The sequence below is a fragment of the Alexandromys fortis genome, unplaced genomic scaffold (genome assembly GCF_014885135.2).
Source record: "Alexandromys fortis isolate MF-2015 unplaced genomic scaffold, M_Fortis_MF-2015_v1.1 scaffold_158, whole genome shotgun sequence".
In the NCBI taxonomy this organism is placed as follows: Eukaryota; Metazoa; Chordata; class Mammalia; order Rodentia; family Cricetidae; genus Alexandromys; species Alexandromys fortis.
The window spans coordinates 3,600,079-3,620,146 of NW_026068039.1; the positions used below are offsets into that span (position 1 = coordinate 3,600,079).

General features: G+C 47.0%; 1 protein-coding gene across 1 annotated transcript in view; it reads left to right on the plus strand.

Moving 5' to 3' along the window:
- The window catches only part of Ruvbl1 (RuvB like AAA ATPase 1), a 30,730-nt gene that overhangs the window by 5,848 nt on the left and 4,814 nt on the right, over window positions 1-20,068 (plus strand). The window contains exons 3-9 of the mRNA XM_050165431.1: window positions 1,514-1,646; window positions 8,706-8,857; window positions 11,239-11,328; window positions 12,085-12,234; window positions 13,556-13,619; window positions 14,807-15,005; window positions 19,786-19,888. Of these exons, the coding sequence (XP_050021388.1) occupies window positions 1,514-1,646; window positions 8,706-8,857; window positions 11,239-11,328; window positions 12,085-12,234; window positions 13,556-13,619; window positions 14,807-15,005; window positions 19,786-19,888 (891 nt within the window). The remainder of the gene's footprint in view (window positions 1-1,513; window positions 1,647-8,705; window positions 8,858-11,238; window positions 11,329-12,084; window positions 12,235-13,555; window positions 13,620-14,806; window positions 15,006-19,785; window positions 19,889-20,068) is intronic.

Below are 20,068 nucleotides of genomic sequence, written 5' to 3' on the forward strand. Positions count from 1 at the left end.
CCATACCCTGGCAGTAAACCCTATGTCTCTTTACCTTCCTTTCATTTAGAAGAGTTACGGTCCCCGCCATTTTGCTTTGTTTTCTCTTAATGATGCTGACATTTAAACATTACATTTACTTAATTTGCGGGGTTGGTTTGTGCCTGCCATGGTGTGCATGTGGCGGTCAGGTGATAACTGGGAGCTAGCTTCCTTCTTCCATTGTGGGCCTTCCAGGGGTCCACCTCAGCTTGTGAGCCTCAACCGCAGTGTCTGTGTCTCCTGAGCCATCTCCTCAGACCTGCACTGACATTTTTAAGCATCTAGATCAATCCTTTGTTGAAGATTTCATGGCTGGCCTATGGTGCCTATCTGACTTTGGCCCCAACCCCCAAAAGATGAGTCTTTTTGCCACTTTAAACTCTGGCTAAGTGGGGAGCAGGGGGAGAATGTCGCTGTATGCCTTGTTTAGGAAAAATCTCTCTTTAATTTTATTCTGGGAAAAAATGGCTGCAGGTAATCAACTATGGCAGGCAGAGGCTAGCTGAGCAAGGCCGGGTGGAGTAGAGATAGGGCAAATACCAAGGAAGAAAGGCAAGTGTCTAAGAGCGACAGACAGCATGTACAGATGACCTGACAACGATGCTTCCTACTCCTTTCAATCCCTTTCGGTGATGGTTTCAAGATAGTACAATCTGGCAGCAAATTAACATAAGGTAAAGTGCAGAAAGAAGTAGGCTGTGAGACGGAAACTGGATGGCAGTGCTATCCGCCGCCATTGGGAGTAAAAGCTGGCAGCCTCATCAGTCAAATGAAAGATTAAAGTACTAGGCTAGATCACGTTGCCCACAAACTGGTTCTGTGTGGTTTTCATCACCCTGCAGCAGTTGACTCCGCTGCAGCCTTCTCAGCCCCACTTCTGCAGCAGTGTTTCCCAGAGTGTGCTAATGTGACTCGTGTCAAAAACACTGCCTAGGTTTCCTTCCCTTGTGGGCCACTTAATATAAAGTGGACATTAAGTGACACATCCCTTCAATGCTGACTTCTACTGACCTATAGGTTGGTGTTTGTGGTGTGTGTACAAACAGAAAGAAGTCTAGGGCCTTGTAGTAGCCTGTGCAGACAGGCCAGATGCTGTTTGAGGCTGAGAGAGAAGAGTCAGGAAGATGGTGCTCTTTCTGGTGAGAACCACTGCCAGTCGAGATGTGCCCCTTTCTAGGGTGTGGCACCTGGGCTGTGTCTAGTTCCTTCCATGGTAGAGTGAAGAAAACAGTAGCATCGGCTTAGATGTGGGGGTCTTGTGAAGCACTTGCAGTCAGGCCTTAATTGGGGCATCCCTTGTAAGTATAATGGTGATCAAGGTGGGGTGTATGATATTCAGAGTGCACAGAGCCAGCCTCTGACATGGAAACATGCCTGTGAGGATAGAGGATGAGATTTCACTGCTCCCGGCAGATGCTGTTTTAATAACCTGTGTCTCTGAATGACCATTTCTAGCACTAAGCAAATGTCTTCCTGTTCTTGTCCTCTACAGACAGCCTTGGCTCTGGCTATTGCTCAGGAGCTGGGCAGTAAAGTCCCTTTCTGCCCGATGGTGGGTAGTGAAGTGTACTCAACTGAGATCAAGAAGACAGAGGTGCTGATGGAGAACTTCCGCAGGGCCATTGGTGAGTGATGAGTGTGGGGACGGTGGGAAAGTGGCTTTCATCTCCAGGTGCCTTGAAGCCTCTTGGTTGTAAAGATGCCATATGACAGGATTTGTATCTGTTTCTCCTTTGGCACATTGCCATTATGCTTGCACATGAATGACAAAACCCCGGTGTTCTAACCAAAGTGCTCCAGCAGCTGGGGCAGTTGTGGACCCCAGTTATGGCACTTGGGTTCTTCACTTGGGGAAAATGAATGTAAGTCAGGATCAGAGTATGGCTTAAGGGTGTGCTTGCACATGCAAAACTCCAGGTTTGACCTCAGCACCAGCCTCTTCAAGAAAAGCAGAATCTCACTATATAGTCTTGGTTGTTCTGAAACTTGCTATGTAGACCAGGCTGGCCCCAAACTCCCAGAGATCTGCCTACCTCTGCCTCCAAGTACTGGGATGTGCCACCACACTGGCTAAAGAGATCGTTTTAGGCACACACACACACACACACACACACAGAGAGAGAGAGAGAGAGAGAGAGAGAGAGAGAGAGAGAGAGAGAGCGCAAGAAAGCGAGCAAGAGCCAGGTTTCCTTAGTGCCCCTGCCTTCCAGGGTGGCTGTCCATTGAACAGGCTTTGACTCAAGCCACTCATTGAGTGCGGAGCTGCTATAGTATCTGGTCCTCAGTGGCAGGCCAAAGGAGTCGTGACTTGTCAAAGCAAGGATACTAGGGACTGGCCAAACTTTGAGACTTGTGATGCCAGCCTCTTAGGGCCTACACTGCTGCTACAGTGTCTGTTATATGCCAGAACGTTGGTTCCCTTAGCCAAACTTTTCTGTCTGTATTTGGCATTTGGGGAATCAGGTTAACGAACTTGGCCAGTGGCATAACTAGTAAGTAGCAAAGCCAGTTGGAACTCAGGTCAGCCTGCTTTCTGTAGCCCAGGCTTGGAGACTGACTGTGGGAGAGAATGGCCTCTTCTGAGTTAATGCTCATACATAGGACTCCCAGATGATCTTTAAGGATTGTATCTGTTGGTCTAGTGCTAGGTATGTCCTCAGATTCGTTTTTTGCAAATTGCTCTGGAAACATGGGCTCCTGTAGCTGTGTGGGTAGCCCTATTGTGAAGATGGACATTTAGATTGATTTTCAGGTCTTGCTGTTCAAAGACAGGCTGCTGAGGGCTGCTCGGGTGCTGTGGGCATCTGCATCCCTCTCCGCTCAGAGTGGACTGTGGACTGTGTGAGGCTTTTGCACATGTGTGTGCAGAGGCCAGCGGAGGATGCTGTGTCCTGCTCTGTCACTCTGCCCTATTTTCTCAGACAGCTTCACTGAACCTGGAGCTAGGCTCGTAGCCATGAAGCCTTAGGGATCTTTCTGTCTCTGCCCTACCCCCATCTGTGCTAATATCACAGGTGTTTGTGACACCATGTCCAGCTTTTTAACAAGGGTGCTGAAGTCCAGGCTCAGTCTCCATGCTTGCAGAGCAAGTACTCTGTCCCACTGAGCCACCTCCCGAGCTCCCAGAAAAGAACGCTTTGTTTGTTTTTCAAGACAGGGTTTTCCTGTGTAGCTCTGGCTGTCCTGGAACTCACTCTATAGACCAGACTGGCCTCGAACTTGGAGATCCACATGCCTCTACCTCCCAAGTGCTAAGAAGGCATGTGCCACCACTGCCTGGCTAAAAGTACTTTTTTCTTTAAAAAAAAAAATGTACTACAGAGAAGCCCTGACTTGAAAAACAAAACAAAAAAATGTATTTAATATTATTATTGGAGGGGGTACATGATGTATGTGTAGGCACATTTGCTGTGTGTGCCAGTGGCAGTTAGGATTTGTGGAGTTGGTTTTCTTCTTACTTTTATTTATTATTATTATTATTTTTTTTTTTTTTTTTTTTTTTAAGACAGGGTTTTTCTGTAGCTTTGGAGCCTGTCCTGGAACTCACTCTGTAGACTAAGCTGATCTTGAACTCACAGAGATCCGCCCACCTACCTCTGTCTCTCAAGTGCTGGGATTAAAGGCGTGTGCCACCACCGCCTAGCTTCTCTTTACCTTTACATGGCTTCCTAGGATTGACTTTAGGTTTCTGCTAGTACAGAAATCCCTTTACCTATTGAGCATCTCACTAGCACACACCCCCAACAAGTAATTTTTTATTTTTAAATTTTTGTCTTTTTTTATGGGAAATATTAAGGAAATATAGTGGATCACTAGAGGTAGGTGAGAAAGCAGGGGCTGAGATAGTCTGCTGTTCTGCCACAGGGCAGGGTCAGGCCTTTACCCTGAGTGTAAGCTGAAGCAATGAAGTAGAAGGTGCCTGTTGGCTCCAGTCCAGCTCTACAGTTCCGCTTCACTGAAGCATGGCAGAGGGAGACCCACTGGGGTCTGAGCAGGAGGTGACTAGATTCTGGAGAAGTCCATGGTAGAATTCTTAGGGCTTATGGAAGGGTCTGTTGTGGGGCAGAGAGAGGCTATAGGGTCTGCGTTTACATTTGAGATGATGAGAAGTGTGGGAATGTGGAGAGAGGTGTGGGTCTTTCTGGCCCCGACCTGGCCTGTAGTGGATGCTTCCTGAAGTTTTCCAGCATGCGAGAGAAGCAGGTGGCCTTGAGGAAGATCCAAGCATAGAGCTGTGTGATGCTGCTTCCTCTTGCCTTGTCTCCGCTTGCATCAGACTCTGAGATGGTTCATTTTTAGATATTTTAAGGGGTACTAGGATGGAACTCACTAGACCACATCCCAGCCGCTGGGTGACTCCCATTTTAAGTCAGAGACATTGGTTTATTGTTTAAAAGAACTACAAAGTAGGGGCTGGAGAGGGCTCAGTCTTAGGAGTACTTGCTGTGTTGTAGAGGACTTGAGTTTGTTCCTAACGCTCACCCACATTTAAAGTTGTTTTACTGACACTGACAAAATTTGAAAAAACCCTGAGCCTCATGTAGGCATGTGCATTTGGATAATTTTACTGCTTTAAACTGTGAAAAATACAGACGAATTATCTTAGCGCCCGGCTGTGGTTTGCAGTTTCTGATGGGGAGAGGTTTGCCCATCTGTTGATGAGAGCAAGGTAAAGAAAACTTTCTCCATCCTCCAACAGAATAAAGGGCAGGCCGTCGACTGGCTTTAGAAAGGAGGCCTGGCCTGCTTGTCTTCCTGCCCTGTGCCTTTGAATTCTGGCGAGGTTGGCAGCGGGGGTGGGGAGGAAGCCATAAGCTGACCAGAAATGAAAAGCCAGGAGTCTGTGCTATTTCCTTGATGTGATGAAGGTCCCTGTCAAGGTTCAGAAACCTGAGCCAGCAGATGAAACCCGTCATTTATGTCATTTCTGCCAGAGATAGCACCACTCAGCCATTCTCCTAGCAAACAGCAGGTCTCATTGTCCGTCACCCACACCCCTGCCAGCTTGTCAGCACAGAGAGGCGGCTAACAAATAGAGGCACCAGTCAGCGATGGGCAGCCTCTGCCCTCCAGCAGGAATTTTGGGTTGCAGTCAAGGGAGCTGCTCTTGGGATGTGCGAGATTTGCTATTAGCTCCCTCAGAAGGACAGTTTCTGGGTTGTCACAATCTTCTGATGCATTCTGTTTGAAGTATTCTGTTCTCAATACCCAGGAGCTGAGAATTCGGTAAATAAAGTGGCAGTGTACGCCTTGCTTGGGGCTGTTCCAGAGCCTCCATTTTCTAGGCTATCAGGTGGATAGTGGAAGAGCAAAGTGCTCCTCAACTGGACTATTGGAGTGTCTGTCCTGATTAGGTTTCTGAGAAAGCTGGCACTGAGCCCATGATAAGGGAATGGCTACATTTGAGATGGGGAGGTGATAGAGAGTGCTTCACACCCGGCCAGTGTGGCCTTGTGACGTTTCTGTATCAGCAGGTAGCTGAGTGGTGGGGATTGGCATCCTGCAATCAGGAGCAGTCATTGTGCCCACTCTTGTGAAAAGAGTAGGCTTTGTGTACTGTACATTAGGGCTCTGCGGAGCCTAGCTGTAGGATCTGCTGTAGAGCGTAAACTACTGATGATGTCCCCAGCCCCTGACATTTGGAGCAGGTGCCCTTTGAATGGTCTGGAGATGAGGACCGTGAGCACAGAGCCAGCAGAGGAGCAGAGCTGCGTCCTCACAGTGCTTGTGTCCCCTCACCAGGTCTCACAGCCGTGCTCACTTTACCTTTTAAATTGACCTTGTTATTTTGAGCTAATGTGCAAAAAATGTACAAAACATCCTCGTTCTCAAAGCTCTTAAGATCAGCTGTTATAACAATGATGCACCAGAAGCCCAAAGTGTCTCCTTCTTGTCACTGTCCCTTTTCACACAAGGGATGGTCTTGATTTCTCACTCTATAGAGAAGTCATGCCTGCTTTGAATTCACATTTATTTTCTTCTGTGCTGATGGCGCCTTTCCCAGTGTTCTCTGTGCAAGATTCATCCACACTGTTACATGTAACTATAGCCTTGCACTGCTAGGTAATATTCTCTTGTGTGAGCATACTGTAACTTCATTTTCTCTTTCACTGTTGAAGAGATTGTTTGTGATGCTGCTGTGACCATTATTGCCTGTGCCACTTCGTTGTGGCTGTTCCATTCGAAGGGTGATAGGCTGTAGCATTCTGTTTGGTTATGTTCCTAGCAGCAGAACACAGACCTTAAAGTAACTTTTCAGAACTGAATTTTTGGCACCACATGCCTTCTAATGTTAGCATTCTGGATGGAGGGTGGGGAGTAGTGTTTGTTTTTTCTTTTTAACTTTACCATGGAAAATGTACAAAAGTCATCAAGTTCTCCCGTCACCAGCTTCAGTTCACAGTGAGACTGACATAAGGCTTCATCAGTCCCTTTCAAGATTGTTTTAAAGCAAATTGCAGATCTGTTAATTTTTTTTTACATTTGTGTGTGTGTGTGTGTATTTCTGAGTACTTGAGAGTATCTTGAGAGTATGTTTGCATATGCACACACCATAGCACATGTGTGGTTATCAGAAGAAGAATTGATCCTCTCTTTTTATCATTTGAGTTTCAGGGATCCAACTCAGGTTGTCAGTCTTGGTAGCAAGTTTCTTTCCCTGCTGGGCCCATTTTGCCTGTCTTTTTTTTTTTTTTTTAATAAAAGTTTAATCCATATATATTTCAATATGTGTCTTTTAAAAACAAGAACTCAAAAAATAATCACAAGTACTGGAGGGAGATGTCTTTGCTAAGAATGCCTACTTGGGCTGGAGAGACGGCTCAGTGGTTAAGAGCACTGCCTGCTCTTCTCCAGGTCCTGAATTCAATTCCCAGCAACCATATGGCGGCTCACAACAATCTGTAATTCTATCTGGTGCCCTCTTCTGGCCTGCAAGCATACATGCAGACAGAACACTATATATAGTAAATAATTAAATCTTTAAAAAAAAGAATGCTTACTTCTCAGCCATGCAGTGGTGGCACACACCTTTAATCCCAGCACTTGAGAGGCAGAGGCAGGTGGATTTCTGTGTGTGTTGGAGGCCAGCCTGGTCTACAAAGTGAGTTCCAGGACGGCTAGGACTGTTGTTTCGCAAAACCAAAAAAAAAAAAAAAAAAAAAAAAGGAGAAGAAAGAATGCTTGCCAATCACAGAGACCAGAGTTCAAATCCCAACATTCTTGTAGGTGACTCACAGTCACCTAAAGCCCCATCTCCAAGGGATCAGATGCCCTCTTCTGGCTTTCCTGGGGAATCACATACATGTGCCACACACACATGTTAAATCATAATACCATTGTGACACTCATAAAAATGATCAATAATCCCTCAGATTGTCAGATACCCAACTCTCACATTGCTCTGTCTGAGAAGTGCCATGTGTTGACACACATTGCCTGCACCAGGATACAGATGAGCTTTCTGTAAGAGATCGATTGAAACACATCTTAAATTCCTCTAGAGTTTCCTTTGGGCAAATCAAGTTAGATGGAGACTAGGCTCTAGCTAAGAGCTGGCCGAGGAGCTGACTTTGAGTGCATGCTTATGGGATGGCTGTAGCACCTGGTGTGGAGAGACACAGGCTTAGTCTGTCAAGAGGAAGGAGAATGCTGGGCTGGCTTCCTGTGTGTGCAGTGGAACTGAGCACTAGCCCTAGAAGTGTCCTAAAGTCAAATAGAGTGTGGCTCAGAGCGGTGCTGAGCTTCTTTGCTGAATAGGTGGAGAGGTCAAACCTGAGAGCGCATGGTAGGGTCAAGGGTCATCTATAGTTGCTACAGGATCCCTTGCTTAGCTATGGGTGTCATAGATGGATAGTGGGTTATTCTGTGGTTTTTAGGGGAATGAGAGACAGGTTTTGTAGTCACTGATTGGCAAGTAGAATCCTGTGGGTTCAGATGGTTATCAGCTCAAAACAGAGGTCACTCCTTGAAAGTGCAGGTCTAGGGGCAGTGCTGGGAATGATATCTACTTCTGGACTTGAATCTAGAAAGACGCTTTAAAGACTGAGATCAAGGGTGGGTGGGATAGCTCAGTGGATAAATGTATGTGCCTGTTTACCTTCATTCAACTCCCAGAATCCCCATGGTGGAAAGGGAAAAATGACTCTTACAGTTTGCCCTCTGACCTCCACATATGCATTCCTGTACTTACATACATGCATGTACAAACAAAACAAATACATGCTTAAAAGATTCTTTTTTTAAGTTGAAATAAGTTTCCAGGGAGATGGCTCAATCACATGCTCTTGCAGAAGGCCTGAGTTTAGTTGCCTGACTTATGCAGGGTGGCTCACAACTGCCTGTAACCCTGTTCCAGGGGATCCAGTGCTCTCTTTTGGCCTGTGCAGGCACCTGCTCTCACTCACATGTGCACATCCTCACATGTGTACACATAATTAAAAGAAAACAAAAATAAATCCTTAGGAGTTAAGCAATCAGATCTCTCTTGTACACCCTGCAGCACCTCCAGTTTGCGCTTGTCTCTACTGCTTTTCTGTCCACAGTGGCATCCTTCCACTTACGTTATTAAAGTTGATTTGGCATGGATGTTTGGGGCTGAGAATTTTGGCGTGTAGGTGTGTGAGAAAAAAGTGGCCTCTGAGAGATGGTTCTTCTTCTCATAGCCACTTTGCTATCTCTTCCAGGACTTCGGATAAAAGAGACGAAGGAAGTTTATGAAGGGGAGGTGACAGAGCTCACTCCATGTGAGACAGAGAACCCCATGGGTGGTTATGGCAAAACTATCAGCCATGTGATCATAGGACTCAAGACTGCCAAAGGAACCAAACAGCTGAAGGTGAGTCTGTGGGGCTCTTTCCTTAACTCCCAGTGCTGTGTGACTCTGGGGGACAGTGTGACTTCTGCCTGTGTTCTGTGCACTGTTACCGTGGGGCTGCACAGGTCATCGTGAAGGTGTTAAATGATGGTACAGGACCTGGCACTTGAAGACTCAGAGGCTGTAGCTGCTACTCTCTTCCTCCTAGAAAACCACATGCGTGCATTAGAATGAGCTGGTAGGTAAGTGGCAAGCCTGTCTCTGCCATGCCATATTCCATATGATACTTCGTATCCAAGGCCCTAGCCCTCTGATGCACACAGAAAGCAACACCTTGAGGAGTCTGTCCGAGTTGCAGGGCAGCTAGCTCGGTGGGCTGCAGGACCCTTACAGCAGCTCTTGATAGGCTCCCATGCTTGAAGCTCGAGGCCTGCAGTGTACTGAGCGGGCCTTTGTCTGACCCTTGAGCATTATCATGTTCCTGTTGTCCTTTAGGACACAAGCTGGAATGCTGGAGATCAGAGCACAGACTTTAAAGTCAAAAGGAATCTCTAGCTTTGCTAACTTTTGTTTTATCTTTTAGCTTTGTCTCTTCCATTACAGACAAGCGATGTGGTCTCTGAGCAGCTGTCTGTCTGCTACTGGGAGTGCTAATTGCTTATCTCACACAGTCCTGGGGATGAAACTTGTAGTTTTAGATCCACAATGAGAGGTGGATATTCACGTCTGTCCTAGCTCTGCTTTAGCTATTGCCACAATGACCAGAAAACGTCATCAGGCCCTCTGTGAGTGTGTGTGTTGGCCTGGAGCTGACATCTTCAATAGATGCTGTCAGTTTGTGTATGTAGACGGACCATACCTCTCTTCAAGGGAATTTAGCACTGGTCACAGACTCCATGCAACCTGCATTAACCAATCCAGAGTGCGTGGCAGGGCTGGCTCTCACCCGGCAATATAGATCTGCCTGGCAGCTTGCTCTGCAACCCCAGAAAGTTAACTGGGCTCTATGGACCCAACACTTCATCTAAGGTGCTAGATCAACTGGGTAATTTCTGTTTTTACTCCACTCTGATTTTTCTGGTTCTGTGATTCTGAGGTTGTTTCTTGGTTAATGTTTTACGGAGAGCATAAAAATGTCACTTCTTCAAAGAGCTGTTTTCTCTTTTTTCCTGACAGGGTTCTTCATCCCAGGAGTTTGCCTCGGTAGCTCTCTCTATTGAACACAATGTTCAGGCTTCGTTCTATACTCATGGGGTTTCCTAGTAGGAGGCAGCACCTTTTCAGTAATCACAACTTAAGCCAATTCATTTGGGAAATAAACTACTATAAACACACACACACACACACAAAACGTGTGATATATTCTTGAGTGTATCTTATTCTAAAAGGCCTGCAACTTAGATTTGACCTGTCTATGAGGCTACCCTGACAGTTTCTTTTAGGAAAATAAGAGAAAAGTAAAAGAGAAAAACCTCAAGCCACTGATAGTCCCTCCCTGTGTCCCATTCTTAGTCCTGAGCAGCTGCTCTCTGTCTCTGTAGGTCTATGTGCCGGGGACATTTCATAGAGATGGAGCCATACAGTACGTCTTTTCCTGTTTGGCTTCTGCCCAGTGTTGAGTTTTTACTCTTCAGTTGTGTTCAAAATAGACCTCTGGTTTTCCCCCACTGCAACCACATAGTAATATCTCTCTTTGAAGTTTAGCCTAAAGAGATGTGTCTAAAAGATGCTGTCCTAGAACATCAGTAGCCAAGGGCATGAGTCTGAGCTGCCCAGGGAAGCCACAGGCCTGTCTGTGCTTCTTGGCAGTCTGCCTATGCCCATAGGCAGGCCCTGAGCACTGGCATTGACGCAGAACCTGGGAGAGTTCTAGCTTATGTCTCATTTTGAAGTTTATGCATCTATGATAGTGTCTTGATGCAGTTTAGGTAGATGAGGAATCAAGGAAATCATGAGCCTGGCAGGATACTAACCTGGTAAGCGGGTACTGGCAAGTTCTGTGTTAGGAAGGTCCAGGGCTACCTGAGGGAGGGGAAGAGCATAGTGCAGTCAAATGGAGAGGGATAATAGGGCTGTGGTTCCATGGTCAGCATTGTTCATACTTAAAAGCTAAGTTAGAGACATCTACGAACTCCCACCTTGCTCCTTTCTGGCCTCTAAAACTAAGGAAGGTGAACCATGGTGTCCTGGTACCCTGTGACTGACTTGTGGGCCCACTTCCTCTTCTCTCCCTGAACTGCTCACCCGCATCCCACTCTGATGTGCTCTGGCTTTCATGCTCCCCACTGATGGATGCTCCATGCAGTTGCTGGCCTCTCGGTATCCCATGAAGAGGCACCTCACAGCGTGCTAAAAAGTCAAATATGCATTGCAGTTCTATGAGTCACCCTTGTTTTTTTCAGCTGGACCCCAGTATTTTTGAAAGTTTGCAGAAAGAGCGAGTAGAGGCTGGAGATGTGATTTACATTGAAGCAAATAGTGGAGCTGTGAAGGTAATGTCCTTTCTTCATGGGACAAAGCACTGTGTCTGATTTGTGTGTCATGGGAAGACCTGGGTGCAGGAGGAGGGTGGGCACTGCCTGGTGCCATGCCATGGGAAGGGCAGAGTTGTCCCTCTGCGTATTATAAAGTTTCTTTCTTTTCCTTTATCTTCATTCTTTAACCTTCTCATGATGAAAACAGACAGTCTGTTAGAAATACTAAGACCTGTTTAGAGGGGGAGTACAGGGTGAGAGACCAAAACAACTTTAGTCATTTTCAAATTGAAATGTGCAGTGTATTTAATCTTCCTTTATCTCTCTGGTATTTTCTTTCCAAGATATATGCATGTGGGAAGGAATGCGGCATTAGCTGGCATTCTTTCCGTATCTGATTCCCAGTGTCCTGTACAGGGTTGCTCACTGTTTAATGGATGAGCATAATACTTGATATCATGCAGTAAATCACCCACCTACAAAAGAGGCTGAGCAGCTCCCTCTGTCTCCAGTTAATCTACTGGATTTGCCCTTTATCGGGAATTGCATACAGTTACGGGTGTTGGGGGGACTCTGGAGAAAGTATTGGGTATCTCCAACCTGCCGATAGCCTCCTTTTCTTGGCAGAGGACAGTGGGCACATTGGGAAATTGTCAGGGAGACTATCCTTGTTAGGCTACAGTTGGGAACCAACCTTTTGTGTCATTGAACATTCTGTCATTTGAGGACTGAGCAGTGAAAACCCGCATAGCATTTATGTTTCTCTGTCCACAGAGGCAAGGCAGGTGTGATACCTATGCCACAGAGTTTGACCTTGAAGCTGAAGAGTATGTCCCTTTGCCAAAGGGAGATGTGCACAAGAAGAAGGAAATCATACAGGACGTGACCTTGCATGACCTGGATGTGGCCAATGCAAGGCCTCAGGTACTGCTGTGCCACTGTGGGTAGCACACTTGCCTTTTGTCTCTTTCTGGAAGCTCTGGGGATGAATCGTCAAGATCTTGCTGTCACTTTGGAGGCAAGCACTCCTTTTTTGTCTGTGATGTTCAGCAATTAGCATGGGCATGAGCTACGCAGGACTCCTTTGTTCCCATTCTAGTGCAGCAGTCACAGATGATTTCCTGGGCTATTTCTTCTCCCAGCCAAGCCTCCCGCCCTGAGCTAGCCAGCTTCCTCCCTGGCTTCTGTCCAGCCTTGGCTCGTGCCTGAATGCTCAGAGTGTTACTGGCAGGAGGGCGCAAGTGCTTTGTGAGCCTCACAGGTTTCTGAAAGCCTAGCACAGCTCCGACCTTCCCTCCACTGAGCAAGGCCTCAGCACCTTTAGCTTTGAGTTGGAATCAAGTCTGCAGCTCTGGAGGGACAGTGGCTACTTAGACGTTGACTGATGACTATAGGGAAGGATGGCATCCCCTCACCACATCTCTGGGAAACATGGTTCGAAGAACCAGAGTACACATGTTCCTTGTTGGCGGCCTTTTAGGTTGCATTCCTTTTTATCCTCCCTAGGCCACCTCTTCATCAGGAGAGGAGTTTGAAGGCTTTGCTCAAGAGATTGTTGACACTAGTCTTAGACCAGCAGGTGCCTTTAGGAGGTAGATGTCTGTCCCCAAACTGACCCCAGAAGCCTCTGCTTTAGGCTGAGGGGTCAGGAGCAAGTCAGCAATTGTGTGGGGGTCTGAGCACCAACAGAGCAGCTCTTTAGGAAGAAGAGAAGATGGTACAGACTGTACCAAAGCTTCGAGTCATAGAAGAGCTTGTGTCCAGGGGCAAGTGTGTGGTTCTTTGTGGCTAATTCAGGAATAACGAATTTAAAAAGATACAGTGAGGAGAGGAGGCCACCCTCCCCACTATACTCTCAGTGGAAAGAATTTATTTGATTCCTACAGGTCTGAAGTCTGTGAAAGTTCCTCTGTGTTCAGAAGCTTCTCAAGGGAGTTGGCATGGTGGCACAGGCCTTAACCCTAGCCCTCAGAAGTCAGAGGCAGGGGGATCTCTGAGTTCACAGCCAGCCTGGTTTATAGAGCAAGTTCCAGAACAGCCAGGGCTACATAGAGAAACCCTGTCTCAAAAAAAAAAAAAATACATATATACATAACAGACATGAAAATAAAAGCTTATTAAGCGTTCCAGGGGACTTGTGTTGGAGTCTCAAATACATCGGCATTGGAAACCTATATGAAGCAGGAAAATTAAGTTTTGGTATCCTCCTTAGACAGCAAGGCTGACTGAGTCTTCTTTTCTCCAGGGGGGCCAAGATATCCTGTCCATGATGGGCCAGTTGATGAAGCCAAAAAAGACAGAGATCACAGGTAAGAGTCAGTGTTCTGTCATTCTGGAACCTGCAGCAGGATCAGGACCCTAGGTGCTGGGCTCTGGTTCTGTGTGCAGCTCTAAGCAAAGTGTGTGTGGGATTGGTGTCCTCCCTCCTCTTAGATCACAGCCTAGCCCTGTCGTCTGTGCTCTATCTAGACAGTCAGTAGTATGCTTTTGGCCCCACACACCTAGAGTTTCTTGTCCTGTAGGGAGGTTGAGAAGTGGGTACACTCTGCTGCCATGACAGTGCCACCTTCCTCCCCACTCTCCTGTGTGCCCGTTACACCGCCCTTCTCTCCCCACCTGTGTTCTCTGAAGTGTGAGTGACACACTGAAGTCTCTGTGACCATGGAGGTCTCAGCCAGAGGAGCAGCTAGACAGTTCTTCTAGAGAAACTGTGTCTGGTTTTCCCCTTGGCTTTGTGTGGCTGCTGAGACAGGGTGTTATTGTGTAGTCTGGAATCTTGCACTCTGTATCTCCTGCCTCAGCCTCCCCAGTGTTGGGGGCACAGGTATGTGTGCTGCGCCCAGCAACAGCCACTGTCTTTTACCCTGAGTTCTTTATTCTCAGGCAGTTCTTACCTGAGAGAGGCAGTTCTTACTTGAGGAGAGGCATCAACTCCTGCAGGACTTTTGGTTCTGTTTGTGACCAGACCCTACTGGGCTGTGACCTTGGGTGACTTATATATGACTCTAGATAACCTCATCTTCTAGGAGCTAGAAGCCACGTTTTTCTCCAGTGAGGGCTGATTGAAGGCTGATTAACCTTAGCACTGTCATATATGGTCACAAGAAGGGTCATTTACAGAACACAGAACAGGAAGATTTGCATATGAAAACTGGTATCCTGGGCTCCAAGTCTGCTAGTCTCTGAGATCAGGTTTGAACTGGATCATCAAGTTGGGAGAATGAGAAAGTGAGGTGGGGTGGGGAGTGTGAGGAGGTGTTGGTCTTCCTTTGCACAGCCCTTTTGGGGCTAGCCAAATAACTTTAGGGAAAGCCTCCTGTTTTGTGGCCTTTAGGTGTGTTTGTTCCTGTCTCAGAAGATATAACTGAAACTGGAGTGTGGCCCAGGCCTGCTGGGGCCTCACAACCAGGGAACCAGGCGACAAGGGTGGGTTTGGGTGAAAGTCAGCTCATAGTGGGAGCTATTTGCTGGTGCTGACCTGCCATCCCTCATCTAGATAAACTGCGAGGGGAGATCAACAAAGTGGTGAACAAGTACATTGACCAGGGCGTTGCAGAACTGGTTCCTGGGGTGCTCTTTGTCGACGAGGTCCACATGCTGGATATCGAGTGCTTTACCTACCTGCACCGAGCCCTGGAATCTTCCATCGCCCCCATTGTCATCTTTGCTTCTAACCGAGGCAATTGTGTCATCAGGTAAGGGCCCTCCTGCCTGCCCCCTCGACTTCCCACCTTCCTTCTAGCAAGTTTTCCACTTGGACTGAGTACATCTGCAGCACCAGAGACAGATAGGGAAGAAGCAAGGCTGTATCTTAGAGATGCTGTGATGAAGGGTTGTCTTCGTGGTCTTTAGGGCCATTGAGTGTACAAAGGGATGGTCACATAGGGCTGGTTTTTGGTGGAATGTCATGGCTAGCTGACTTCTTACATCACCTGCTAAGAGGTAGGCACGGCCAACTTCACTTCAGGTGAGGGAACTGAATGATGTAACTTGGCCCAGTTCTTCTCACCCCACAGACCTTTCTGTGACACAGTGGTACCTTGCTGGCCATCCTCCCTTATGCCCCGTTGAGAGTGTCTCCTCTGTTATTGCAGACCTAAACCTGGGGCAGAGGACTTTTCCAGTCTCCATGTTGTCTTTAATACTCTGGGCCTGAGCTGCAGAGAATGTAGATGCTTTTGTCCGAGGCCCTAATATGCAGTTGCAGTGTCCTAGAGATTTCCTGTGGTCCCTTGGAACGTTCAGGGTTAGCTTCTGCAGTGCTGGGATGGATGGGACTTCTTTTCAAGCCCACATCAGCTTCATGAGACAGTGCCCTGGGGCTTGTCATCCTGGCAGTGGGCACTGGGAACTGGAAAAGGGCCCTATGGCCCATGAGTGTTCATACTAGCTAGAGCTACAGGGAACTAGAAGTCCAGACTGCAGGCTTGCCGCTCCATGAGGATGGGCCACTTGTTGGAGAAACGTATTCTGCACTAAGACTGTCTGTACTGGGTGCTACTGGCTCTGGAGCAGGCTAGTGGGGAGCAGTCTGGTGCTTGCTGTGAGCACTAGTACATTACAACAGCAGCCCACCTCGGTTGTGTCCCCCTACCCACTTATAGCTGGGTTATGTGGGTGGTTCATTGTGTGGCTGCCCTGGCACCCTGTGATGCAATCTGGTTAAGAGGAGTGCCACAGGTGTGTCCTGCAATGTTAGAGGAAGCTGCTGTGCCAAGTCCAGGCCAACTTCTGGAGAGGATCAGGGGCACCTGGGTGTCATCTGGAAGCTAAATGGGGGCCCTGACCCAGAAAGCCTGGCACCTGTGGCTTTGCTGGAGACTTGTTTTTTTTTTTTTTTTTTTTGCACAACTTCATCTGTGCTCAGCATGAACACATGATGCCCCCTGCTGGGAGCTCTGCAAACAAAGCTAACCTAGCCCAGTGGGTACCAACAGAGGCTGGCAGCTCTTGCTCTCAGTTGCCAGGGCTATATCCAGGAAGAAGGAGCTCTTGATCCCAGCCTGCTTGTGAGAACCAAGCTGTAACCAGCCATGTGAACTAACCATCAAGTGGACTTGGTACTGAGTGCTAGTGGGGATGCTCCATCATGCTGACAGTATCCCCAAGAAAGCCCACATGTGGAGCATCATAGTGCACTGCTGCTCTTGCCAACCTGGACAAGCAGGGCCAGAGCTCTTACCAGGTATGCATGTGGCTTGGGTTTGGGTGAACAATGGACTCCAGAGTACACACTCAGCAAGTTTTGACTAGGATGCTAAAAGACAAGGTTCAGGAATATCTGCACGGTATGAGCAAGCTGTGATAAGTTGTGCACAGCCTTCTCCCCTGAGGAGCTTGCTGCTGAGCTCTTGAGCCACAAGCATCATAACTATATGTGTGTGCAGGTGCTACAGAGGTCAGAGGATGTTGCATACCCTGGAACAGGTACAGGTGGTTCTGAACCACCTGGTGTGGTATTGGGAACTGAACCTGGGCCCTTGAGAAGAACAGTAAGCTCTCTTAATTGCAGAGACATTCCCATATCCAAATGACCATTCTTAACGAGTGGCATTGGCAACCAAGTCATATGGCTGTCCTTTTAAAAGTAGTGTCATTGTGTCCACTGGGCTGAGGTCAGGAGCCTGTCAGAAAGTTGCCTATTGAATTGCTTGGGTGTTTACTGTGTTTCAGCCATCAGAAAAGCCTTGTGTCACCTGTGTCCCTGGCATTGTGGATTATAGAGAGCAACAGTGGGCACTGGCTTCAGGTGCTGTTCTACCTATGAACATCTGGCAATACCTGGGGACATTTTTATTTTTCATGACTCAGTGCTTTGGGTGTCACAGTGCATAATACAGCCTCTGACAGAAAGTATGGGGTCCAGAAGTCAGTAGTGGCATGGTACAGAGCCCAGAGTTTAGGCAGAGGAGTGTTAAAAAGTGCATGGACTATTTGCTCAAGTGAAAGCTGTTTGTAGAGGTCCAGCGCATCCTGCAGAGGCATGGTACCCAAGCTCAAGGGGCGTTGGGCATGTAGGCTCACCACCCAGGCTGTCTACCTAGAAGTGTGGTATTCATTAGAATACATTTATTAAGAAGTTTGTAGTAAGATGTGGGTCTGCTCTGTTCCTAGTTAAGTGCTGGCTCTGCAGATGCCACTGAGCAGTGTCCCTGTGTCTCATATGGGAGTCCACAAACAATTTCCCATGCACGTATTCTCTAGAAGAATCTTTGTGCTTCAGATTCATGACTTGAATGATTAAATAGTAATTGGCAGTTCTTAATTTTTTTTTTAATACTCTTTGGCTCTTTAGGAACCACTCCCCAGCTTCCAAATAAATCACATGGAGTCTTACTCTTTCTTATGAATGAATGCCTGGCCTTAACTTGGCTTGCTAGCTTTTCTTAAATTATCCCATCTACCTTTTGCCTCTGGGCTTTTACCTTTCTCTATTTCTGTATATCTTTTCTTTCCTTTTTTTCTCTGTGCTTTTCTGTGTAGCTGGGTGACTGACCCCTGATGTTTTCCTCTTTTTCTTGCTCCTCCCCTAGGTTTCTCCCCCTATTCATTCTTTCTGCCTGCCAGCCCCGCCTATCCTTTCTCCTGCCTTGCTGTTTGCTGTTCAGCTCTTTATTAGACCAATCAGGTGTTTTAGGCAGGCAAAGTAACATGGCTTTGCATAGTTAAACAAATGCAACATAAAAGAATACAACACATCTTTGCATCATTAAACAGATATAACACAGCATAAATGAATGTAACACATCTTAAACTAATATTCCACAATACTTAGTGACTTCTGAGTGGTCTTTTGGTTTAAGATTTAGCTTTCATGGACTCAGCCATACGAAAGCTCATTAACCACATTTGTGTAGGCTCTGTCTTCTGAGGGCTACTGGAGGGCACTTCATTGCTCACGCGCTCTTCCATGACATTATCTTATGTGTATAAATGTATGCAGGAGCCTGTGGAGTCCAGAAGAGGACATTGAATCCCCTAGAATTGGAGTTACAGGTGGTTGTGAGCCACCATGTGGCTTCTGGGATCCAAACAACAGGTCCTCTTCAAAAGCAGCCAATGGCCTTAGCCACTGAGCTGTCCACCAGCCTGTTTCCTTTCTTCAAAAACAGGACTCCTGTAGCCCTTAAGCATCCAGTCCCATCTCCCACTCCGACCACAGCAGACCTCAGTGGCTTCTGACTTCATTGTGTGGATGTGGCCATTTGTTTCCTGGCACGCAGTCTGTACCATTGTCCTGTGTCTGGCTTGTTTTTCTTAGTGGGTTTCCAGTTTATCCTGTGCTGCCACATACCTCACTTCCATTTATCTTTATAATAAATGTACACCGATACTTAACTGGTTAAAAAGAATTTCAAAATAGATGTTTGAATATTTTTTTCTTGCTTGCACCTCTTTTTCTTCTTCCTTTTTTGTGTGTCTGTGTGCACATTCTCACACCACATAGCACTACACACTTGTGGAGGTTCTCACTTTGCTCCATGTGGGTTCTAGGAATTGAACTCGGACTATTAGGCTTGGTAAACCCCATTGCCTGCTGAGCCGTGTCACCAGTCCTGAAACCACATATTTTGATATTAACAATTAAATTGAAGTGACATGCCTTGTTCTTTGTTATCCATTGCAGTTGTGACTGGGCTCAAGATGCTAGGGAGGCTGATGACCACCCATGTTAGGATGGCCTGCTCCAGAGGCCCACAGCTATTGAGCTCCCATGGCTGCAGCCAGGCTGGCCTGAAGAGCACCAGTGTTTGCCCAGCGTGTGTCGCATCAGGCAGCTGGCACAGACCTGGCAGGTTGGCAGGCCTCCTTGCCTGGCTGTTGACAAGGGCTTGGCTAAGGATTGAAGAAAAAAACAAAGGATGTAATTGGACAATTCTTGGGAAGAAAAGAGTGAATGTTAGGGAAAACATTTGTGCCTCATTAGTGACCAAGGAAATGCAACTCAATCAAGGTGTTCCCTTTTTTCTTTTTCTAAATCACTAAAGCAAAAAATATTTAGGAATTCAAATGCTTGGTTCTAACTATGATATTGGGCAGCTGAGTTACTCATGTAGCTTTGTTGGCTGGCACAGTCATCCATTCCTCAGACCCTTGAGCTGGTCAGCATGGTGATAGTTTCAGAGGAAATTCACTAATGTGTGCTGTCAAGTAAAACTTAAGCATGCTTATTAATACTGAAACAACAAACAAAAACAGAAAAATGTACACATTGGCAGTGAAACTATGAGACATTCATTGAAAGTATGGCAGATAGTTTTTTTGTTTTTGTTTTGTTTTATTTTTGTTTTTGGTGTGTTCTCCCTTCCCAAACTTTCTGTTTCTGGAATAATAAAGCTATTCCCCTGGGCCACCTGACCCTGATGCTCAGGGATGCTAGCGACCTACCCTGTGCTGTGAATGCCTCTACTCATGTGCATGTTGTCCAGGATCTCAGAGTTCCTTGGGTAATGGGAGTGATTTTGGCCCTTGTAGGGGCACCGAGGACATCACCTCTCCACACGGCATCCCACTGGACCTGCTGGACCGGGTGATGATCATCAGGACCATGCTGTACACACCGCAGGAGATGAAGCAGGTGAGCTCCTGAGCCTCCCGTTCACTCCTCTCTCTGCCCACCTCTGACCTCTTAGCCTCGGCCTGGCTTTCATTTACCAGTCTGAGCAGGTCCCAGTGTCCTTGAGGCTCTCGAAGATGGGTCATTTTGAGTGGACATTCTCAGATGAGTTAGAACCTCTGTTCCCTGTGGTCTGGTCCC